Source organism: Lissotriton vulgaris, chromosome 9 (assembly GCF_964263255.1).
Source record: "Lissotriton vulgaris chromosome 9, aLisVul1.2, whole genome shotgun sequence".
NCBI lineage: Eukaryota > Metazoa > Chordata > Amphibia > Caudata > Salamandridae > Lissotriton > Lissotriton vulgaris.
Genome location: NC_141697.1, coordinates 1,145,154,267 through 1,145,172,937, shown reverse-complemented (window position 1 = coordinate 1,145,172,937; position 18,671 = coordinate 1,145,154,267). Strand labels below are relative to the sequence as shown.

The 18,671-nt window shown below is 46.9% G+C and overlaps 1 protein-coding gene across 1 annotated transcript in view; it reads left to right on the top strand.

Annotated features, from left to right (window-relative positions):
• LOC147692934 (contactin-3-like) overlaps positions 1-18,671 on the top strand; it is an 830,755-nt gene that overhangs the window by 780,458 nt on the left and 31,626 nt on the right. Inside the window, exon 19 of the mRNA XM_086939195.1 lies at positions 15,370-15,485. Coding sequence (XP_086795321.1) covers positions 15,370-15,485 — 116 coding nt within the window. The remainder of the gene's footprint in view (positions 1-15,369; positions 15,486-18,671) is intronic.

The following is an 18,671-nucleotide window of genomic DNA, read 5'->3' as shown; positions in this document are numbered from 1 at the left end:
GGTCCATGAGCTCCCCCAAGGCCCCGCCAAGGAAGACACCACAGGACTCCTGATGCAGGTAAGTGCCCAGCACTCACTCCAGCGTAACCCATCAGCATTCCGACCGACAGGAAACAAAACAGGATTTGCTTCTGGTGGTGAGGTGTAATATAGCACCTGACAGGAGGGTGGGTGGAGTCTGAAAAAGCGTTTCCTGTTTTGTTTCCTGTCGGGTGGAATACCTCATGTGTTATGACTGGGTCGAGGACGAGGGACGTAGAGGTAATGCTCGAGTACTGGAAGTCAACACAGATATCAAGTCGGATGTCTATGTTTTTAGGTTTTGCCTGCACAAACAGCTTATTTTAATCACATAGGAGAAACCTAATGCATTTACTAATGCTTACTGGTTTTTTATTTGGTTAGAGGGAAAAACGCAGTAGTCCTGGCCCACTAATACAGCTGGGTATATTAGCCAGCAAGCAGCCTTTCCCACCTAATCTACCAGATATAGATATAGCCATCTCTGGGATGGAAGAGGTTTGGCACAGCGGCCAGGGAGGCTGACTCCGAAACACAGGGCTCACGGTTTGATCACCCAGGACCCACCCTGGAGGTCAGCCACCCAGCAGGTCAGCCAGGACCATGTGACTCTGGGCAATAGCTTGTATAATCTTCCAGATGGCCCCCAGCGCCTTGATGCCTTCGGGTAATTGTTCACGCTTTACAAATACTGGATTTACATTTGGGATGATATGATGGCCGTATGTTCTATGACACATATAATCTGTCGCACGTAATCTACATGTTTTGTGAAGCAAAATGATGAGTACATATAGGGGCATATTATCAAGTAAGGGCGTTACATTATCGCCAGGAAACTGCCGATAAAGCGGCAATAATGGGCTTGATATTATGCTCTATGAATTCCAATCGAAGCCCATCTTAGATGTGAAGACATCTAACATGGGCTTCGATTGGAATTCATCGAGCATATTATCAAGCCCATTTTCGCCGCTTTATCGGAAGTTTCCTGCCGATAAAAGCTGCGATAATGTAACACCCTTACTTGATAATATGCCCCATCGATTTTTATAGGATAGTGTGCATATTTCTTGGCAGTTTCACCACCACCTCTGTTTTGTGGATATTACAATGCATTTAAAACCCCGATTAAAGCATGTTTAGTTTTGTTGGTGGCATAGGGACAGAGTTTGTTTTCTGGGTGTAAGTCTGTCACACTTGAATTAATATGGACTCCACTCCTTTATGTTTTGGAGAGTTATGATAAAATTTCACCTCCTCCATATCAGAATGTTGGTTCCAATCAGATTTCCCAGACTGCCATACGTAGGATGTAAAGTTCATTAGCCTTTGAAGCTTCACCAGATACAGGACCAACTGCGCATAAACTAACCCTCTCTGAATCCTTTGGCAGCTTGAAGCACCTGGGAATCAGCACTGCACTCAAACTTTGGAAGTATCGGTGTCTACAGGGTCATTCAGGTATTTACTATTGCGCTTGTGTTGACCTTGATAATCATGACTTTCATACCGATAAAGCAGCTTGCTGAGGGCACAATCTCCAAAGGCAGCAAGAGCACCGTATTGCAGTCTGAAAGCTACAAACATAGTGCTTTTTTTGGAGCAGAGCAGGTGCTGGGGAAAATCCCACAGCGCCTACAATTCTTACACTCTCCTTGTCGATTGTGTTCATCATGTTTCAAAGTCCATAATGAAGAAAATACATGGTGCTGGTTGAGTTTTGAGCACAAATCAGTAACCAAACATGTTATTCTTATATATATAGCAGCCCGTCCCGAAGTTGTCCGGGTGTGCGCTTCTTAAAGTGTGGCCCCTGACCTTTTTATGGTTGTATGTCAGCCCCCTCATAGACCGGCTTCTTTGTAGGTCAGGCACCTTAGAGAATGGCGGGGCCCACCACAGAGTTAATGTTAAGCGGCTTGCCTTGTTAAGAGTGCATCCCCCAGTGAGAATGTGCGCGTTTCCGAATTGATGAAAGCTTTGTTTTCCTTCGTGCCACAAGTACTGTTTGTGTTACAGTGCTAACGCTGATGGCGGCGAGTGAACGCTGAGTCACTGAAGTTATTTTAGGATTACTGAATGTGGAAAAGTAATTTGTGTGACTCTTATGAGTAAATTACCGTCAATGTTCCGGCGAGTGCCTTCCTTGCGTGATAAAGCCGCGCCTCTTTTGTTTTAGGTGAGCCCCCTCTGACAACGTGCGAGCTTGACAAACGGCGAAAGCTTTCTTTTATTTATCGTCGCAAGTACTGAGTGTTATGAGTTATGTGGCGTGATAGGGCGGTTGTGAAAGCCGCGCCCCTTTCTGTAAGCGTGCCCCCATATGCGAAGGAACGCTGAAGGTCACAAATGAGCGTACTTTTGTATTACTTAGCGCCGCAAATAGTGTGAGTGTTCGGCAGCCATGTATTTATTTTCAAGCTGCGCCCCTTACTTGATGTCAGCCTCGGCCCCTCTGACGACGTTAACGCCCACGAAGTTTCATTTGACACGCCCACGCTACTTTCACATGCCCATCGACAAGGCCAACGCCCCCAAGGGACTACTTTACCACTAAGGTCGTTTCCCCTTTGTAATGTATATGGTGTCCAGATGTATTGCCTATGTCCATCTGCTGCAGCTCCCCTTTACAATGGTGTATTGGGTGTAGTGATTGGTGCAGTACTTTTTGAGATTACCTGGCTCAAAGGTTTGGGTTCTCTCTTTATAATAGTAGTATAGATATATATATATATATATATATATATATATATATATTATATATATATATATATATATATACTAGCAGCCCGTCCCGACGTTGTCCGGGTATGAATTGCTGCCGGCCAGTAGTATATTGTTTTGTGGGATTTCGTTTTGATAGCATTTCTTATCTGTGACAGGCCTATGAAACGCTCCGATTCACAGTGCACTGCTGATGCACTTAAGAGTGCGCGTTCAGTAGTGTGTGAACTCGATTTTCCCTACTTTTTTCCTTGCAATATTATATAGCGCGAACTCGACAACATGGCACAAGCACCATTTACATTACAGAAGAACACATTCATTTGTGGTAGGCACGGGGAGACAAAGCGATTTGCCTGGAATCACAGGATGTTGAGCTGATGCCGAGATTCGATCGTAGCTCCCCAACTCTAAAGTTCGCAATTCTAGAACTTGCGGCGGGAGGTGTGTCTAAAAGTGTATGTCGGTGCTGGCCATCAATGAGAGAGACCTGTGCATTTTTCAAATGGGTGGTGATTTAAAAAATATGAGTATGTTGCTGGAGATGTGGGCCGCCGTGCCACCAATGTACTTACCGGGGGAGGGTAAACACCGATTATTCCGCAACTTTCTTTCCGCATACCATCACCCCGCATACTTTCATTACGAAAGTACCATGACTCCGCAATGCCATTATAACGCATGGCATTACATTTTATATGCTTTTACCATGCATACATTTACAACGAAATTTGTTGTAAATGCATGAATGGTAAAAGCATGTTTTTTTTAATGTTTGGGTAAGGTAAGTATGGGTATAGGGGTATATGTTTTGGGGTACTGAGGTATATGTTTTGGGGTGTTTGGGTATTTTAAGGGTTCAGATATAGTTTTGGGTTATGGGGTACAGGGGTAGTTTTAGGGTTTAGGGATAGGTATGGGTTTTGGGGTACATGGTTATTTTTAGGGTTCAGGGCTAATTTTGGGTTTTGGGGTACAGGGGTATTTTTAGGGTTCAGGGGTAGGTTTGGGTTTTGGGGTACAGGGGTATTTTAAGGGTTCAGGGCTAGGTTTGGGTTTTGTGGTACAGGGGTATTTTAGGGTTCAGGGGTAGGTTTGGGTTTTGGGGTACAGTGGTATTTTTAGGGTTCAGGGCTAGGTTTGGGTTTTGGGGTACAGGGGTATTTTTAGGGTTCAGGGGTAGGTTTGGGTTTTGGGTACAGGGGTATTTTAAGGGTTCAGGGCTAGGTTTGGGTTTTGTGGTACAGGGGTATTTTAGGGTTCAGGGGTAGGTTTGGGTTTTGGGGTACAGTGGTATTTTTAGGGTTCAGGGCTAGGTGTGGGTTTTGGGGTACAGGGGTATTTTAAGGGTTCAGGGGTAGGTTTCAGTTTTGAGGTACAGGGGTATTTATAGGGTTCAGGGCTAGGTTTGGGTTTTGGGGTACAGGGGTATTTTTAGGGTTTAGGGATCGGTTTGGGTTTTGGGGTACAGGGTATATTTATAGGGTTAAGATGGGTTAGTGTTTAAGGGTGTTGGGGTATTTTAAGGAGTAAGGGTGGGTTATGATTATGGGGTGCAGGGGTATTTAAAGGGAGGAGGGTGGTATTAGCACCTAATATGAGACATGGCATGAAGGACGGAACGTACCACACGCCCCCAGCGTTTGTCACGCCCCCAGCACACGCCCACAGCACAACGCAGACACGCCCACAAGGGACTACTTTGCTGGCACGGAACATTTACCTTTTATATGTATATGGTGGGCGTCTGCATAGCCTTTGTCCTTCTGCTGCAACTGCCATTTTCAACGCTGTATTGGGTGTTGTGATTGGTGCTGTGGTTCCTGGGATTACCCGCCTCAAAGGTTTGGGCTCTCTCTTTATTATATTAGTATATATATATGCTAGGAGCCCGCCCCAGCGTTGCCTGGGGCAGAAGGGGGCTGGGGGCAGCATTTCAGGCTTGTGTGCACTCCCGCCCCGGCCCCCGCCCGCCACAACATTGTCTGTGTCCCGGACAATGTCGTGGCGGGCGGGGTCCGGGACGGGAGTGCACCCAAGCCTGAAATACTGCCCCCAGACCCTGAGCCTTACCGCAGTTGTTCCGGGCCAACCTCCCGCACCGGCTCCCTCCCGTCCCGTGTCCCTGAAATGCTGCCCCCAGACCCTGAGCCTTACCGCAGTTGTTCCGGGCCAACCTCCCGCACCGGCTCCCTCCCGTCCCGTGTCCCAGAGCCTTACCTGAGCCGCCGCTCCTCCCCGAGCTCCTCACTTCACCGCCGCTCCTCCTCGTCATCACATACGTTGCAGCCAGCGCTACGTCGTGGCCGTCAGCGTCGCGGCCGGCTCTACTTTCAGGGCACTACTTTTTTTTTTTAGTTATATTTTTAAACTTACGGTTTTTTTTTTTTCTATTGCCTATGTCCATCTGCACACCCTGAGGATTACAACAATGTATTGGGTGTGTGGATTGGCGCTGTGATTCCCGAGTTTACCTTGCCAAAAGGTTTGTGTTCTCTCTTTATAATAGTAGTATAGATTGTGTAAAAGCCTTAATTTTTCCCCAGTTCGGGGATATTTGTATTTTAATGCTGGCGTTATTTATTCCCCTCATGGTTAATGATTATAAGCTGATGGACTTATCTGGATGGAAGGGCCTTGACTGCTATGAAGATAGCCCAGAAAGCGATGGAAGGAACGTTTGAGTTCCTCTCAGCCATTGGTAATTGTTCTGGGCGTCAGTCTGGTCCATTGTTTATTGGCTTGTCTGTGCCATTACAGAAAGGGGCGAGCCATAAGCAAAACATTCTTGACATCTCTGAAGATCAGACTTTCGGTTCTGTGGAACGATATAACCCAGGTGATATATTCTCCATTTTCAGTTTGGTGTACTTCTGTAGTTCACTCGTTTTTATTTTCCGTTTTGCAACTTGCATGGATTTTTTTGGATGTAGTTAATTTTAAAAGTCGGTTTTTGTAGCATTTTTACCAAATCGTTTTTTAAAAAAAAACGTAATTAAGGACTTTAAAAGGTTGTGAAATAGTTCCACATTACTTAGTAGGACTTTTTTGTCTGGTCATATCACATGAAGCTAATCCCAGGCTTGCATTTTCCGTGGGAATCATAATGTCAGAAATAGGGTTAGTCTCTTAACTTTTACAGCAGTGACAACCTCTTTAACAGCTAGGTCCCTCTTTTCACTCCACACAACATACTTCCAGTCACCTTTGCCTAACCTTTTAAAGGCAAGTCCAGCTATTGAGTGTGGCATGCCCAGAGAAATTGTCCACCGCAACCTGGTGCTTGCGAAGTGGGGTTTTGAAAATAAGCAACTCGTCATACCATCCCAATTTATGTATCCCTCTTCTGTCAGCGAATACTGGTTGAGTCTGTGCTATCCTCCTGTAAATACTTAGCACAGTAACTGGAACGTGCCTTAAAGCCACGACCCAGCAAGTTCTATTAACTGAAGAGCGATTGGCTACAAAACCTATTTTGTTAACTTGAACTGTATTTGTAGGCTTTATTGTCTCCACCCCTTTTCACTTATCTCTGTTCATTTTCTGTCTAGTATCGAACTATCGAACCTTATGACCTAGCTGTGTGTGGCGGAGATAATGTGCGGAGTTCTTAAGTCACATGAAGGTCCATGCACTCCGGGCTCTGCGCGTTCTGCTACTTTCGACACATTTCAGAAGGTTTAAGCTAATTATTTGCAGCTACGGTTCGTACCCTTTCTCCTGTTTCCCTGATCTCAAACACATTCTTATCGGGCTTGCTCGCTTGTCGCATTGCTGCATCCTGAGCAGAGAAGTGAAACTGCCTTGAGCCAGACGGATGCCCGTGGCGTTCTGCATGTAAACCCCCCAGGTGATCGCAGGGTTCACCTCGTTCCATGCCATCCATCGGCGTGTTAGAGATTCTTTCACAATGTCACGTGTTCTGTAGTTATGGGCGAAACACCATTTATCACACGCCTGCTCTTTCTGAGACCGTGAACGCCTCCCAAGCTATGTTAAGCATTTCCTTCCGTTTTAAACCGAGGGGACGTGCTCGGGGATTGAAGCAGGCTTGGGCGTGGGTTGGCGTAATGTGGGGGTGAAATGCTACTAAGAATTGCTTTGAACTCTGCAAAAAAAGAACTCCGCCAGACAGAACGAACGAAAATGGCATTGCTGTCAAATAGCTGTTCGAAGCGGCCCGGTCCGCCTCCCGCCTCGCCTTACCTGAGCCACCGCGCCACTCATCACTCCTCGCCGCATGTCGGCCCTCGTCACCGCTCCTCCCCGCGCGTCATCACGCAGGTGTAGGTCGCAGTCAGCGCTACGTCGCGGCCGGCGCTTGTTTTAGGGGACTACTTTTTTTTAAAACTTAATTTTTTTAATTTACGTTTATTTTTTATTTTATGCAGCCTATGTCCTTCTACACACCCTGTGGTTTACAACAATGTATTGGGTGTGTGGATTGGCGCAGTGGTTCCCGAGTTTACCTTGCCAAAAGGTTTCTGTTCTCTCTTTATAATAGTAGTATAGATGTTAAGATTTAATATGTTTTATATGTACATGTAATGGCTTTAATTAACTTTGCATGAATACACTGATTAGACTCGAACATTCTTTGCTGCTTTCTTCCCCGTACTTTGGGCAAGCATTTCTGAGGCTTCATTGGGGTGGGGTTCCGTCCCCAGCATTCCCCTTGGTGAAGGAGGGGCTGGAGTTACCTACAGTGCTGAAACATACTTGACTATTTTTGTGGCGCAGGAGACCATTCTCTGCTGCTTTCTTGCCTGCACTTTGCACAATCATTATTGAGGCCCTGCTGGTGTGGGACTTCGCCTCTCGTCATTCCCCTTGGTGAGGGAGGGACCAGACAGACCTGCAGTGCTGAAAAGTGCTTGATTATTCCAGCAGTGTGGGACACATAAGGGACGCAGCCGGGCGAAGACTGGGCCCATCTGTTCCCATCCGCCAGAGAACAAGGCTAGGCCACTCACCCTTACACCTGCATCAAATTTTGTGTGAGTGACATTTCTAGCTTCTTATATGACCTCTCAAGCTTTTTATGCTCCTTTGTCCTGTGTGCTTGTCTGGAGCTTAATGTTGTGACACCAGGGATGCTATTTCACGTTCCAGTTGAGGACTCTGAGAAGTTGAGGTGCTGATTCCTGCAAAGCAGGCTCCTTAGATATAACAGATGATAAGGTTCTCAGAGACTTTTACTCTCTGCGTGTCTGACCTCTTCTAGCTCATTTTTGTGAGGGTACTATGGGAGTAAGAAAGGGCATCAGGTGGACAACAGCTATATTCCCCGTCCAGAAAATACCTTGCCAGACCAGATGTTACAGAGGGCTGTGGGGGTTGTCTCTACTGAGATCGAATTGACAGAAAGGATGCTGTCCCTAAACTCTGGGTTGTCAACCCCACTAATCAGCACGACAGATACAAGTACATTCTTATCTTCCGTGAATGTAGCCTCTTGCAACCTGGGCAAGGCCCAATACCATGCCTCATGTCCTGCTACTATAGCGACCTCTCTGAGGTGCATTACGAGGAGTACGGCTGGTCTTCTGCCGCCACCTAGAATTCCAGAAGGATGGCCTGGAACACATCTATTGATGTTGGCACCCAAACTGACCTTTCTTGGGACCCCACCTTTTCTGATCAGTCCCTCAGCAATGAACTAGGAGTAGGTAATGATTCACATCAGCCTCGGATGGCCCAACTAGATATAGACGTCACCTCCGAAGTCAAGAACATTTTGAGAATGGAATTAGTTCTAATCCTGACATGCCTTTCACAGATGGAGCAAAAACTTGAAGATATTAATAAATCACAGGCATTCATTTCACTGGTACATGAGACCGGCACTGTAGGAGAGTAGGGTCTGCTATCCTATGGTCACCCCAAATCTTTGCTTTTTGCTTCACTGGTTTTGTGACTTACTGAGGCTGTGGGCCTGCTAATCAGACCCCCAGCCTGCTGTTCTCTCTCTAAATTCGTGATACATGTGCTATAGGTACATACCACAATTGGAAATGGACTCCTTGTCAGCCCCTGTACCATGCACTATAGGTGCTCAGGGCATAGGTGCCACCAAGGCCTACCAGGGGCTGCAGCATATCTTTTGCCACCCCTGGCTGGTCCTTAAATTGACACAACTGGCTGATCACTCAACTGGGGCAAGTTGGTGTAATCACCTCTTGCTTAGATATAGTATACCTATATCTAAACCTATATCTGGACACATATAAACCTGTGAGCCACTCCTATGGAAGGCCTTATCAATCCTGGAGGCAGAGTGCGTGGTTTAATGTGAGATGGAGCTCTAGCATGAGCTGAGCCTGTCTGCAGCTGTCGGGAACAACTCCCTAAGCTGTTCCGGGATAATGCCATACCATATACTATTAAGCGCATTATAATCCTCGCGGTTATATAGCAACTTTAGTTTGGCTTTATCAAAACATGTTGTGTAAGATGTCATACGATTTGGAATACTATCCCCTCGACAGTCCTGTCAACGGGGATAGCATTCCACCCCTCTAGAGGCAGAAGACATGTTACTTTACTGAAACGCGGTTGATTTTTAAAAGAGCCTCAGATCCACAAAATGGATGCTTCTGCCACAGACACGAGTCTGACCTCCTGCTGCTGACCGAAACTCAGCATAGGAGGCCTGGACAAAGGGTTTCCTGTCGCAGGGCGGTGCTGCACCACCCCAGACAGGAGATAGTGGATTGTAGCAGGGAGGTTTGAAAGAAACCAGACACTGCCTGGGGAGCACAAGGCTGCCCCTTGCATAATCCGGCCAAACCGGTTCTGGGGCACACCAGCCCCTGTCCCAGTGCGGCCTGGATCAAAGGAAAGGGGTGTATCCACCCCCTTCCTGGGTCCCACCCATAGGAGGGAACCTAGCAGGTAATCCAGCCCCCTAGATTGGTATAAGAATGGGAGCAGTGCCAACGCACTCAGATTATCCTGATGAAACATTTGAAACGAAACTCTGGACCCTTCGACATCCTACTCAACGTAGAAGACTGAAGAATCTACCTTGTGGTCAAGGAGGGACCACCCTGTGCAAACAGGCACCATCCAGCACCTCGACGTCTGCTTTGTTGCAGTTCCTGCCAGAACTCGAGCAACAGAGATCGACGAGATCAAGCTTGCCTGCCTTCTTACAGCCCGATCCACAGTCCCTGCAGAGCTGAGACCCGTGGAGGCGACCGGAAGCGTGGGGCACGCCATCCTGAAAAGACCACGAGACGCAGACCGTGCAGCCCACGAGTGACCCTCGAAGCTGTACACCGGGGTTTGAGAAGCCCCAACCCTGAGCCACTCTTGCACCGAAGCTCACCCCTCTACACTCGACGAGTGCTGCGTGGGCCCTTATGCTTGCTTTGGCTCGACGCGTTGGCCCGGTCACTTGGGACAGCTCGTGACCCGCTCCTGGACGTCGCAGATTCCCCAGAGCCCACGTGGCAGCGGAGAGAAGCTCCTCAACAACCACCTGATTGCGCCCGACATTGCCTGGTTCCGTCCTGGTTCCACCCTGGTCACTGCTGAGTGACCCAGACTCTGTTCCCTCTGCTTTCAGGTAATTTTCTACTCTGATCCACCCTTGGATCACACCGGACACTTCTCCTTCACATCGCCTGCAGCATCTTCAGCTTCAAGCACCAAGAACCTGCGTGACGAAACCCGACGCCACTTCGACCCTATGCACCCGCTTCCTGTGGGTGAGGTAACATTGCAACGCCGGTGTTCCCACACTGGTACACACCTCTAGGGCCTGGGTCTTAAGTTTTGTCCATCTAGGTTCAGCGGAAGTATCCTAAAACTCTATTTGTGTAACTTTTACGCACCATTGACTTTACATTGGTGCATGCGTGTGCTTTAAGCGCTGCACCCGAATCCCGCGGGCTTTTCCCGACTTCAGCATTGCTTGTCCCGACTGCTCCCAGCGATTCCCTAGGCCCTAGGCCTAACCACTGTTCGATTGGGATCTCTTAGAACACTTTCTTAATATATGGTTTGAGTGGCCACCCGCCCTCATCCATAATTGTGCAACTTTGTATGTTATACTGTGCTTTTGATTTAACGCTTGTGCCCCTTTGCTCATAAAGAGTATTGGGGATTATTTTTAGAAATAAACACATATATTTTTATAATATATACTTGTGTGGTGTCCTTTCATTTGATATTACAGGATTGTGATTGGTAAAACAGCTCGCTTAACACGACCTCTTGAGTTAAGCCTTTAAGGCTGCTTAGTCCATGCTACCCCTATGATAGCTTGTCTAATAAGGTTGACTTACAACCAGACACCATAAGGGTTGCTTGGACTGATACAAGGTGGTTCCAGAATTGGAAACATCATATATCAGCCCAACTTCTCACAAGCACCACAAGCAGGGTGGTTGGTGTTCCCAGCCACAATAGCTTCTTGACCTCCTCTAGGACTGATATATCTGCCAGCAGTGCTCCCTATTTTACTGAGTAACCGCCAAGTGCAGATAGGTGTCATTCTGCACCAAGGTCAACATACTGCCAAGAACACCTAGGAAGGTATAATGCACCAAGATGAAAGTATTAGCTTACTTTGTAGGACCTATGGCCTTGTGATACCCTTACACCCTGCATCGTGCCTTTATGTAGCAATTGTGACATGCGATCTTCAGCAGCGTGATGACCAGAGGGAATCGCACGAAGAGCTTGTAAACAAAACATTGGACTAGCTCTCGCGGAATTAGGATTTTCCCCTCAGTTGGTTGACTTACAGAGTGGGGTAGAGTGGGCTGGGACTGGTGGGCTGTGTACTAATTAACTTTAAAAATCCACACTTGGTGCGTGGATTGTTATTTGATTCAGTGGGCACGCAAGAAGGCAGGCCAGGCACTGCAGTAATGCCCCTGGGCAAATTCTATAAACTCAGTTCATAAACCAGGCATGGCTGCCCTCTGCTGAAGCAAAGCTCTCTTCTTGCCTCTGTAATAGAGGCAGCTTCCCGTGATCTACAGCTCAATCATGTGTTTTTTGATGTTCGTATGTCTAATCAATTTAAAACCTTAGATCGAATTGATTGGCTCAATGACAATTAGGCAGTTAATTATATTACCCCACTTGCAGTATCCAGTGAAAGGGGTGCTTTATCAGTCATCAACAGGAGGGTGGGGGACAAAAGAATTGTTGATCAATGTCCTGGGCAGCTGGAAAAAACTGATCCCAAAATTAAGGCAGAAACTGAATCACCAGACCTATTTCATCCCCCCAGGGAAGAGGCAAGGGCTAGTCCCAGACTAGTAAGCAGTGGGACTATGTGTGAGTCTAACAGTACTGACAGAGATGTGGAGATCTCAGGAACTCTATTGTCCCCTGATGCCAACTGGCTCTCTGAACTTGGGGCGGTCTCCCGGGAAAGAAACCCTAATGTGCCAAGATCACCCTGTCCCCACTCCCCACTAAGACTCTTTCCTGGAATGTTGCTGGGCTGTGTTCCAAATTAGACTGTGCTGATTGGGGACTTTTCATAGATCCTCACGACCTGTCTCTTCCAAGACTGGAAGTGTAGAATACCCAATCATCACAAACCAGGAAGTGTTCTCAGTGATCAAGAAGATAGTCCCAACAAGGCTCCAGGGATAGACAAGATCCAGTGCAACCTGTTCCTTGATGAGATTGATGTCCGGGCCCATATTTTTCTCGATACTTTAACGCATTCGGAGTAAGTTACCCATTCCCTCAACATGGGCTAGGGCTGAAATCATACCAATTTATAAAAGGGCTCCCCTCTCTTACCAAGCAACTATAGACCCATTAGTCTTATAGATAATACACAAACTTTGTTCAGCAGAATCATCCTAGACAGACTATAAGTTTGGATGTAAGCTAATGCCATACTCACTCCATTATAAGCTGGCGTTAGTGACTGCACCTCCACCATAGACCAAATGTGTAGGCTTCAACTGTTATACTGTACAACTGTTGCCCCTGAGGGCGGGTGGCTATATGTTGTGTTTGTCGGCCTACAAACTGCCTTTGTTCTAGTCCCTTGGTCCACGCTCCAGCAAGTTTTAGCCAATTTGGGCACAACTTTTCCCAAGTTAGATGCAGTCAGGTGGGAGCAGTGACTAATCCATTCCCTGGCAATGGAGGGTGTGACCTAGCCCTTTTCATACTCTGTGTGCATGACTCGATAGCCCACAGAAGCCTATGTGGAAGTGATGCCTGAAGATCACCTAATATGAAGGTCCCACCCTAATGCTTTCAGACAATACGCTCCTCTTTTCTAAATCTCCTATGGGGCTACAGAAAATCCTAGATAAATGTAGTAGTTTCTGAAGATGGAGAGGCTTAGAAATTCATGTGGCAAAAAAATATATGGTGCTTAATCCCCGCCCAACTACTAGATTGAATCCCACACTGAAGGGGACCCCTTTTGACCGGGCGCAAACAGTTCAATACCTTGGATCACCCTCACTGAGCACTTGGAGTTGGCCACACACATCTCAATGCGTAAACTTAAATTAGTACATCATATAGGGGGGCTGTTAAATGTAAGGCAGGGCTCCTACTCGCCAGTAATTCAGGTTTAGAATCACTAAGCCCTGGGTGCTGTTCTCTATTTGGCTGAGTTATGGGACCACAAGGATGCAATTGCACTTGTGACCTCAGAGAACTGATTTCTTCGGCAGCTGCTAGACCTCCCTGTTCGTACTCTACTGCTTCCCCTCAGGTTGGATGTGGGGCTCAGACTGATCTCAGATGGGTCCGGTCTTACCAATACCATCATAGAGAAGGATATGGGCTACCGCAGAGCTACACCCCTATCAACAAAAGATAGAGAAACTACTTAGTCTTCTGGGGTCTAGTCATCTTCCCTGGCTAAAGTATGTTAGAGAGCCCTTGAGGATGATGGGGAATGAAAGATTGTGGAAGGACCCGAGGGGGGCTTCTTCTCTTATTTCTAAGGTGATCCTGAAGAGAAACTTCATGCAGCTTAAATTGAGCTCTCTTTTGAGCTCCCTGACAGATACCTTCCTCCTGAGGAAGGATGAATATAAATCAGAGCAGTTTCTCGATGAGATCCTTACTGCACTGTCTAGGACTTGGGATCCTGCCACTGCATTCATTCACTTCCTGCAGGGCCTGCATGACAAGGACAATAAAGCAAGTATGCCCCTCCTATGGAACCTCGCCTAAATCAGGGGTACATATCCTTTTATTTTGTCCAGCGTATAAGAAGGTCAGTATAATTCTGGTTGGCTGCAATCTAGGAACCAGGCAGCATTCTACAAACCAATATATAGTTTTTGCTGTTTCTAGGTTCCTATATTCTATGTGACCAATAAGGCACAACCTTAGTTCCCCTTTAAATCAATTCAGGTAACATAGAGGCTGAGGCAGCAAATCACTGGCTGTAATGTTCATGTTCGCAAGGCGACGTGCCTTAGTTGATGCCTCCCCCTTTTTATTCATATAATGAATTGTTGTTTTAATCTGTTCTTTTATGGCTGTATGCTGAAATAATGATTTGATGATGATGAAAAGATCATCAAGACTGTGTGCTGCTTTGTGTGGCTCTTAATGACAGAGCCAGATGAATCAGCATTGGATTTTGCGGGTCTATAATAGCGAATTTTACTGATTTGCTATTATAGACTCGCAAAATGCAATGTGTGTAGAATTTTGCAAAAATTTAGCGACTCCTACGCATTCCTTAATTACGAGTCGCAAATTGTGAGTCGCAAATAAGGAATGGCTTCCCATTCATTTCTATGGGCCTAGAGGCCCATAGGAATGAATAGGAATTGCATGCATGGGTGAGTACCCAATAGGTACTTGCAAATTGGGCATGCAATTTCAAGGGCGCAAGGGTGCCATAAGGACACCCTGTTCCACCCCTGAAATATGCATGTGTGCACATGTGGCGCACATACATGCCCTAAGGGCCCTAAGGGCATGTAGGTGGACCTCATGGCACTTAGCAAAATGCTAAATAGTGCATTTTTCTAGGAATTAGCAAATTACCACCAACTAGAAGTTGGTGGTAATTTGCAATTCCATAATGCTAATTCTCATTTTGCGATAGCTACAAGAATTGCCTTTAGGGATCCATAAATTGCGATTCCCTAACTGCATTCACAATTTAGGTCATCGCGAATAACTGCGATTACCCATATTGAGAATTAAAAATGTTTCACACATTGCCTAATGATTTTTGCGTTTGCAAACTGGCCTAGTCTGCAAATCGGCTCATTTGCGATTGCAAAAAGCGTTGATACATCTGGCCCTACGTAGAACCTGGGCAGAGCCTTCATAACTCTGCCTCAGCGTCTGAAATGACCTGGAGGTGCGTTGTCATCCACTTTGGCGAGCAATAGGCCCATATCTGATTTCTGCCAGAAACCTTCAGTCACACTTTGAAATACTTCCAAAGTCTTATTATTTCAAAGTTGAGTAAACATTTTTTTTGGGGTGAGATGGTATTAAAGCTGTAATTTCCAGCTTTTGTAAACTCCAAAGCAGTCGTACTTATATATACTTAAACATCAATAATATTACCTTTGTTTTACTTGTAAAAATGCACGACTTTGTTTATTAATCAACCCATTAACCCGATGTGCTTACTTTTTCATGGAAACACAGAACCCACAGTGGCACCATCTGCAATTTCAGCACGGAGTCTATCAGCCTCGGTCATTGTAGTTTCATGGGAAGCCATTTCATGGAAAATCAACAGTGGTCGAACTTTAGGGTATGAGGTAAAATGTCAATTTACGATCTATTTTGAGTGATCTATATGCTCATTTATTATTGTTATTTTTTGTTTTAGTGCCATGCATAATTTCAGCTTGTCAATTAAAACGTAGAGTTGCTCTCTGCAGTACAACTTCAAAAATGTGGCTGTTTGGTGCACGCCTGTGAAGGGCTGTATGTGCGCACATAAATTCCTTTTTTTTATGGAAATGTATATCCAGTAGCGGCTGATGTAAATTAAGTGTGGAGAGACGGGTCGGACAGCGTGGCAAGGGGGCAGCGCAAGGGAGCTAAAATATATTTTTTTTAAAGAAAACTTACTTACCTGCCAGTCTTCCGCTTGCCGCGCTGCTCCCCGACCTTCTCCTCTTCTCAAGGGCTGAATCTTCCAGCTTCTCCTGAGAGGCGTAGGGATTGGGCTGAGTACACTGGTTTTGCGTTTCATCAGGAGCATGGAGACCCTGCCTGCTGATCTCTCCACCTAGAAATACAGCTGGATTGGGGAGATGTCAGTGCACATGAGGGTTTGGCCGGCCTGAGACAGCGGTCCAAACTCTCATGCTCATTGCAGAATGGCTCATCACTCCTCCTCCCCGCTGTGTAGTCCTGTGGCCCCGCCCCTAAGACTCAGCCGCAGGATGAAAAATAAAATGATCTGCATTAGGATAATTTTTATTTTGCCTCTGCGGGCAGTGGGGCGACGCTACTCTGCCTTAGCAGAGGAGCTGCCCCTGTGTATATCATGTTTATCCACTTGGTGGAGGATTTGCCAAATGTGAGGACTCGCCTTATTGAATTTCACCTGGGCCATTGAATCAATAATTAAACTCATGAAACGTTATAGGTAATTTTACTTTTGATGTCTAATAGTGTTTAAATGTTATATTAATATTAATCAGTGAGACTCTGACCATAATTAACATGCAGAGAAAACGATGGGCCCTATTCACAGAATGAACTTAAGACTAAATCCTAAACGTACTACTATTTGGTTTTCACAGAATGCACTTACTACTTTCGGGATTTACAAAGTGAACTTACTACTTTCAGGATTCACAGAATGAATTTACAACTTTCGGTATTCACAGAATAGATTTAAGACTACTAACTTTACGTCTGTACTCGGGCCGGAAATTCCGGCCCGGAGGCGAAGCTTGCGGCTTGGAGGCGGAACTTCCGGCTCGGAGGTGGGTATTTAGCCATGGCTGAAATTTCCACTTCTGGGCCGGAACCTCCGCCTCCAAGCCGCAAGCTCTGCCTCTGGGCCGGAAGCTCCGCCACCAAGCCGCAAGCTCCGACTCCGGGCCGTAAGCTCCGCCCCCAAGCCGGAAGCTTAGCCTCCGGGCCAGACTTTCCGGCCCGAGTGCGGAAGTAAAGTTAGTAGTCTTAAATCTATTCTGTGAATACCGAAAGTAGTAAGTTTATTCTGTGAATCCCGAAAGTAGTAAATGCATTCTGTGAATACCAAAAAGTAGTAAGTTTAGGATTTAGTCTTAAGTTCATTCTGTGAATCGGCCCATAGTGCTCTGATTCAACATTCTTGCTTGAGTTTAGGTTTTTGGATTGGATTCTCGAACAATGAGCTACCACACTGCAGAAATGGTTTTCTCCTGACTGGAGACATTGGACTAAAAGTGGGTACACAAGAGGTTCCTGGGGGTGGGAGTGTAACCATGGTACCCCTTCCTGCACACAACAATCCTTCTTACTACACAGGCGGGCCTACATTGGTGCTAGGCAGCCAAAACGGCACAGCGCAGGGACGAGGGTAGGAATGCGCCATATTCTTTTAAATACAGTGCATTCCTGCCCTTTCCCTGTGAAGCAGTGCACAAAGACGACACATTGCACTGCACCACAATTTTGTAAATATGACCCCAAGTGTTCAAAATAATCAGGAAGATCTCTGCACTGGACCTCATCCGGCCATCTGCTCTTCTCGTCCTGCATGAATATGCCCTGCATGCAGTGTAAGGAGCCTGGATTTAGTGCCCTACAGAAATCTCAGAAGTCTCAGGCACTGTATCACTGTCTCACACAACTTCACTATTTTAACATTGTCTACTCAAGAAAACTCATAACAGATGGCTGCTGAGGCTCCCGGCTCCGTCGATCTCCGTCCCCCGCCAGATGATCCTGATGAAAATCCTGATTTTGCTCCCGACCTCAAGGTGTATGAATCTATGTATGCTCCGATGGTGCTATCCCGGAAACTTTATTCGCTGATTTGATGAAGTTATGTCGAGTTGAAGTTTGAGGCCTAGTTCATCTGGAAAGCCGGGGTCTCGAGTTTTGGTCTGGCCGGGCTGCAGTTGAACAACATCGGCTGCCAGCCGCTACCAGGGTCCGGTCTACAGCGGTGGAAGTATTGTAAGTCCAATTTCGACGGCAATCACTTTGGAGTATTCAACTTTGGTGAGAGGAGTGCAGCGGCACTACTGAGGCTGTGGGCGGAGGTCCTCGTCCTGTGGACCCGGTTTGGCCCCCGCCGGGGCTCGGTGGTCGGGGTCTCCGCCTGCGGCAGCGGGGTACTGTTTGCAGCCGCAGGAAGTGTGCAGCCACCCTCTAAAGCCGTCCGCACTGCCATTATCCGCTCCCCCCAGAGAGCCCGGGGTCTCTGGAGGGTACGTAAATGTCTGTTTCTGTGAGTGGAGTGATGAATCGGACGGAGCGTGAGCCGTCGCTTGCAACAGTAATGGCAGCCATCGGGGCGTTTCACGCTTGTATGGACGCCCTGATGTGCGGAATGATTGCGGGCTTAATGGACAAAGGATTTGCGGGACCGGACCCTGCTTCGCTACATGACCTGCGCCTGGCTACGACACCCGAGACCGTAATGTTGTTTCCCAATGAGGACCCTGCGTGACAAGAGTGTTTGGAGCCCTTGGTCAGTGCATCGGAAGATTGTGACCCTAATGCTTGGAACGTTCTGCAGTGTGCATCGTCTCTAATGTGGGTTCGAGACTTGACTGACGTTCTTTTCCTTGAGTTTCCTGTCGCTGACTCTATTGGTGCCTTCTCTTCATCCTGTTCCCCCATGGCTGCGGTGTGGGTGTGGAGGAAGCAACATCGAGACTGCCTGTCGTTGAGGGAGAGTTTCGCTGCTGATGGGGTTGTTCAGGATCTGTCTTGGTCACACTCTTTTTGAACTCTCTTGGCATGCGGCTGCTTGTGTCGACTCAGCGGTTCGA